The sequence below is a fragment of the Hevea brasiliensis genome, chromosome 1 (genome assembly GCF_030052815.1).
Source record: "Hevea brasiliensis isolate MT/VB/25A 57/8 chromosome 1, ASM3005281v1, whole genome shotgun sequence".
NCBI classification, from domain to species: domain Eukaryota; kingdom Viridiplantae; phylum Streptophyta; class Magnoliopsida; order Malpighiales; family Euphorbiaceae; genus Hevea; species Hevea brasiliensis.
Genome location: NC_079493.1, coordinates 29,848,152 through 29,852,258, shown reverse-complemented (window position 1 = coordinate 29,852,258; position 4,107 = coordinate 29,848,152). Strand labels below are relative to the sequence as shown.

The window sequence follows — 4,107 nt, the reverse complement described above, 5'->3', positions numbered from 1 at the left end:
TATTAGTTATAAACATGCAATTAAACAAAATTTTCATGTTCATTAATTTCCTCCTGGATATTGCTTTTGAAAATATAAATTGGACATAGAAATTTATGTTAATGTCAAAATATTCTTTGCATTGATATATTACTTAATACCTAATAAATTTATCATTAACTTCTTCCTATCAACTAAAAAATGTTATGGCTCATTTCGGGATCTGGTAGATAGAGTGATTAATCACTTTTAAAGTCAAGGTCTTCTCACATTACTTAATCAAAGTATGTTCTTTTTCACATTGATCAGCTTCCATTAAAACTCTGAATCAATAAGCTCATCAAGAGGAGGAGGGGGAGGAGGAGGAAGAGGGAGAAGAAAAGGGGTTATGAGGTGGGAGTCAATGACTCTAGAACATGAAACCATAACAAGAATAAAGAAATTTTAAGAGAGATTTCAAAGAAATTAAAGAGCTTGATCATGGAGAAAGGTATAATATAGTTGACTTCTATATATGAAGATTGGTCGAAAATGATTAGCTTATATTTCTGAACATTGCGAATTGCCTTGCTAATTAAAATAGATTTTTAATAGCGGAAGTTGAATTGCTTTAATTAATTTTCTCTAATAATTGTTGTATAAAATAATTGATCCAAAAACAAATATGTATAAATATTTATAGTGTTTCTTGATACAATAGCCTGAAGACTAGCTTTAAAGGCTACAAAAATCTTCTCTAATGTACAGTAGTTCTCTTAGTCTTCTTCAGTATATTATATATATAACTAGAAAAGAATGTACAGGGCCACGGAATTCATCCATCCTAAGATATGTTCATTTATAAAAAATTCAGCCCTTTGAGACTCAACTAAGTTTATGATATTGCTTACAGCAATTTTCAGAGGCAGCATGTTAAAATTTTGTCCACTCAATAGCAACTCGTTCGCTTTGTTCAGAAAATCTAACCCATGATCATGATGATGTTCTTCTTCTGATGAAGATCTCTTGGGGCATTTTGACAATAAGCTGCTGATATAGGCTTCCAAGTCATGAACACATGAAGGGTTTTGCATGTTGAAGAAGTCTAGGACTAGTTCAACACCCACATGAGCATAACATGAGCAACTCCATGGGAATTGATATCTCCCTCCTAAAACCCTAAAATTTTCATTTAGAAAAATCCCAGGTAGCTTTGTGATTGGATCATTAACATTCACAATTCTCAATACTTTAACCCCCAATTCCTCACACCTCTCCTTGAACCCTGCGTTCCCTACTCTTGGTCCTCCAAATGAGAACACTGTTACTGGAATATTCGTGCTTGGATTATTGAGTTTGTTCAATCCAAGCTCGGAAATATCATAAGCAAGAAGAAGAGCAAGTGAACTTCCCATGCTGTGGCCTGCCAAGGATATGCTGATTTCCTCTCCTTTGTACTTGTTTAACAATCTTGACACTTCAGATAGAAGCTGTTCGCGACAACTTTCGAGTCCAAACTTGTTGTCACTTTCATCTGAAGTGTACAAGCTCAAAAACCCAGATTCTACCTTCACATCTGGGCGTGGATTATGAGGGTCTAGCCTTGCAGGAGTAAGAGAGCTCATGAAATTGGCGGCCCATTCATGGTTAGTTACTGTTCCGCGAAATGTAATGACTATATCTCTCCTGCCGAGCCTCTTAACTGCATCATCTGAGGATACAGCCACATAGCCAATCCAGCGGCCACAAGCAGAACCATTTTGAATGGGAATATTAACGTCTGGAGTGGCATAGATATACTTAGTGACTTGATAGCCGGAATCTCCCATTCCAACTTGGTTGAACATGTTATTCTTGCCATATTTGCAAGACAAATGGCGTTTTGAGTTGGGATCAAGATCGAAGGCCTTATAACAGGCGGTGACAAACTCACCGTATCGAATGATCTCTTTCTGAAGAAGAGGGTGCAAGGGTTGAACGAGGTTTTCCCAGTTGTTACAACCCTGAATCTCTCTCCAGAGCTGAGCCAAAGTAGTAGTACTAACACTTCTGGCAAATTTAGCCGTGGAAGTAGATGCAGTTGGTATAGTATTAACAGAAGCAACAACCGATACTGATGATGATGATTGTGTAAAGGAAGAAAAAGAAGAAGAGGCTTGTTCCTTACTTCTCCTAGGAAAAAAAACTTGCCCAAAAGAATGGGAACGGAGTGGCTTCCTGTCCCCTGAAAATGAAACATGGTTCACACTAAGTTTTGGCACGAAACCTTTAGAAGCCATTAGAAGAGAAGAAGAGGGAAGCTGGAGAGAGAAAGAGATGAGGATGTAGCTTTATGGAGGAGAAAAAAGTGGTGGATTTATAATATATAGGAACGAGAGGCAGGACTGTGTTTGGGATTGGGTTTGGACGGAAGGGAGAGGACAGAAGAAAAAGGAGGAAATGAAAGGCATGTTTGGCGAGTTATTTTGACTGAGGATTATGTTTTCAAAGCACTTGTTTTTCAAATTTAATTTAACTTTTATTTTTATTTTTATTTTATTTTTGGTTAAGGAATTTTGGTCGGTTGCGGATTTTAAGCTTGAGTTTCACACAATTACATCTTCTGCTGCGGCTGACTGAGAGAGAAAATTAAATAAAAATAAAATAAAAGAAAATGGTCAGCTTTTTCATTGTTGCTTCCCTTTGAGGTCCAGGTTGACTTTCTACCCCTAAAGAATTAATTATTATTATTTTACATTTGTCCTCCCTTTGCCTCCACATTGCAATTAATGATCCCTCTCCTTATCTATATAACAAATATTTACATTTATTTATTTAAATGATTTATTAAATCTCAATAAAAAAATTTAAATTAAATTTAGATTAATTTATATTATTTTAGATCAAAATTATTTTTATTAATTTAACTTTTAAATTAAAAATATTTTTTAAAAAATTTTTAATTTTATTAATTTAATTAATTTTTAAATAAAAATTTAGTTTGATCTGTCAATGTAAATGGGTTGATTTTAAATCGAGTCATATAAATTATCAGATTGACTCTCAAATTATCCTTAACGTAAGTCGAGTCAATTTGTAATCTCAAAAATTAATAAGTTCTTGAGGTCTAAGTCTCTCCATCTGTTAGTTGTTGAATATATCACTTCTACACGTAGTGAGAATTATTAAAGAGAGAGAGACTATCTTCCATTGTATAATAATTGTATACTCAACCAATTAAACCTCCTTTGAATGAAAAAAAAAAAATTATAATCTCACAACAAATTAAATTATAGTTAAATCTATTTTTTTTTATTTTAAAAAAGAGATTAAACTCTGTAAAATAGAAATATTAAAAAATTTGAAATAAAAAAAATTAAAATAAAGGGTACAAATTTTGTTCTAATACATTAATAATATCAAAGGAAAATAGATTTCTCAAGTCTAGTCTAGTTTAGTTTTATTATTGTTTAACGCATTTAAGAAAAAAAAAAGGCTTCTGTTGTTTAGGTCCACGATATAGATAGCAATGCAAAAATAATATAAAAAAATTTACAATTGGGATTAGTCTTGTGAAATTTCAGGTAAAGATCATACATAATTCAACGATCAAACTTGTGAAACACACAATATATAAAATTAGAAAGAGAAAAGGCATTTGGATTTCAAACTCAACTGTGTATAAAAAATATATATTAAAATATAGGCTGAAATTAGCTAATATTATTCTTCCACGTTGATTTAAGATAAGATATTTATGTCATACATAAGACTTGAATAAACTTTCTTCCCTTTATCTAATTTTTACAGTGGAGTTAGGTTCGGTTCATTTTTTTTAAATGATATTACAACTTATCTTCTTTTAATGTTGAGCCACTTACAAATATATTTACCGTAAATTTTACTATTCAAATATTTATGTTTGGACATGAGAAGGTACGTTATCTCATATAAATTTAGGATAAGATATTTGTGCTATATATAAAACTTGAATAAATCTCCCCCTTAAGTTAACTTTTGAGGTGAAATTAAGTCTGATCTATTTTCTTTAAAAATATACATCTGATAATAAATTTATTAAATTGTCATTCAAATAATATCTCAATCATCAGGGGTATTTGTACTATTCTTTTAATATATTAAATTTTAATATTTTTTATTTTCAATATA

General features: G+C 31.6%; 1 protein-coding gene across 1 annotated transcript; it reads right to left on the bottom strand.

The window, feature by feature from the left end:
* Nucleotides 1–764: 764 nt before the first annotated feature.
* LOC110673342 (galactolipase DONGLE, chloroplastic-like) lies at nucleotides 765–2,237 on the bottom strand. Its single transcript, XM_021836448.2, has one exon. The coding sequence runs from the start codon at nucleotides 2,235–2,237 to the stop codon at nucleotides 765–767; it is 1,473 nt and encodes a 490-aa protein (XP_021692140.2).
* Nucleotides 2,238–4,107: the final 1,870 nt, after the last annotated feature.

Bases quoted from the DNA above. Each gene is read 5' to 3' on its own strand.
- LOC110673342 (XM_021836448.2), bottom strand. From the start codon at position 2,237: ATGGCTTCTAAAGGTTTCGTGCCAAAACTTAGTGTGAACCATGTTTCA.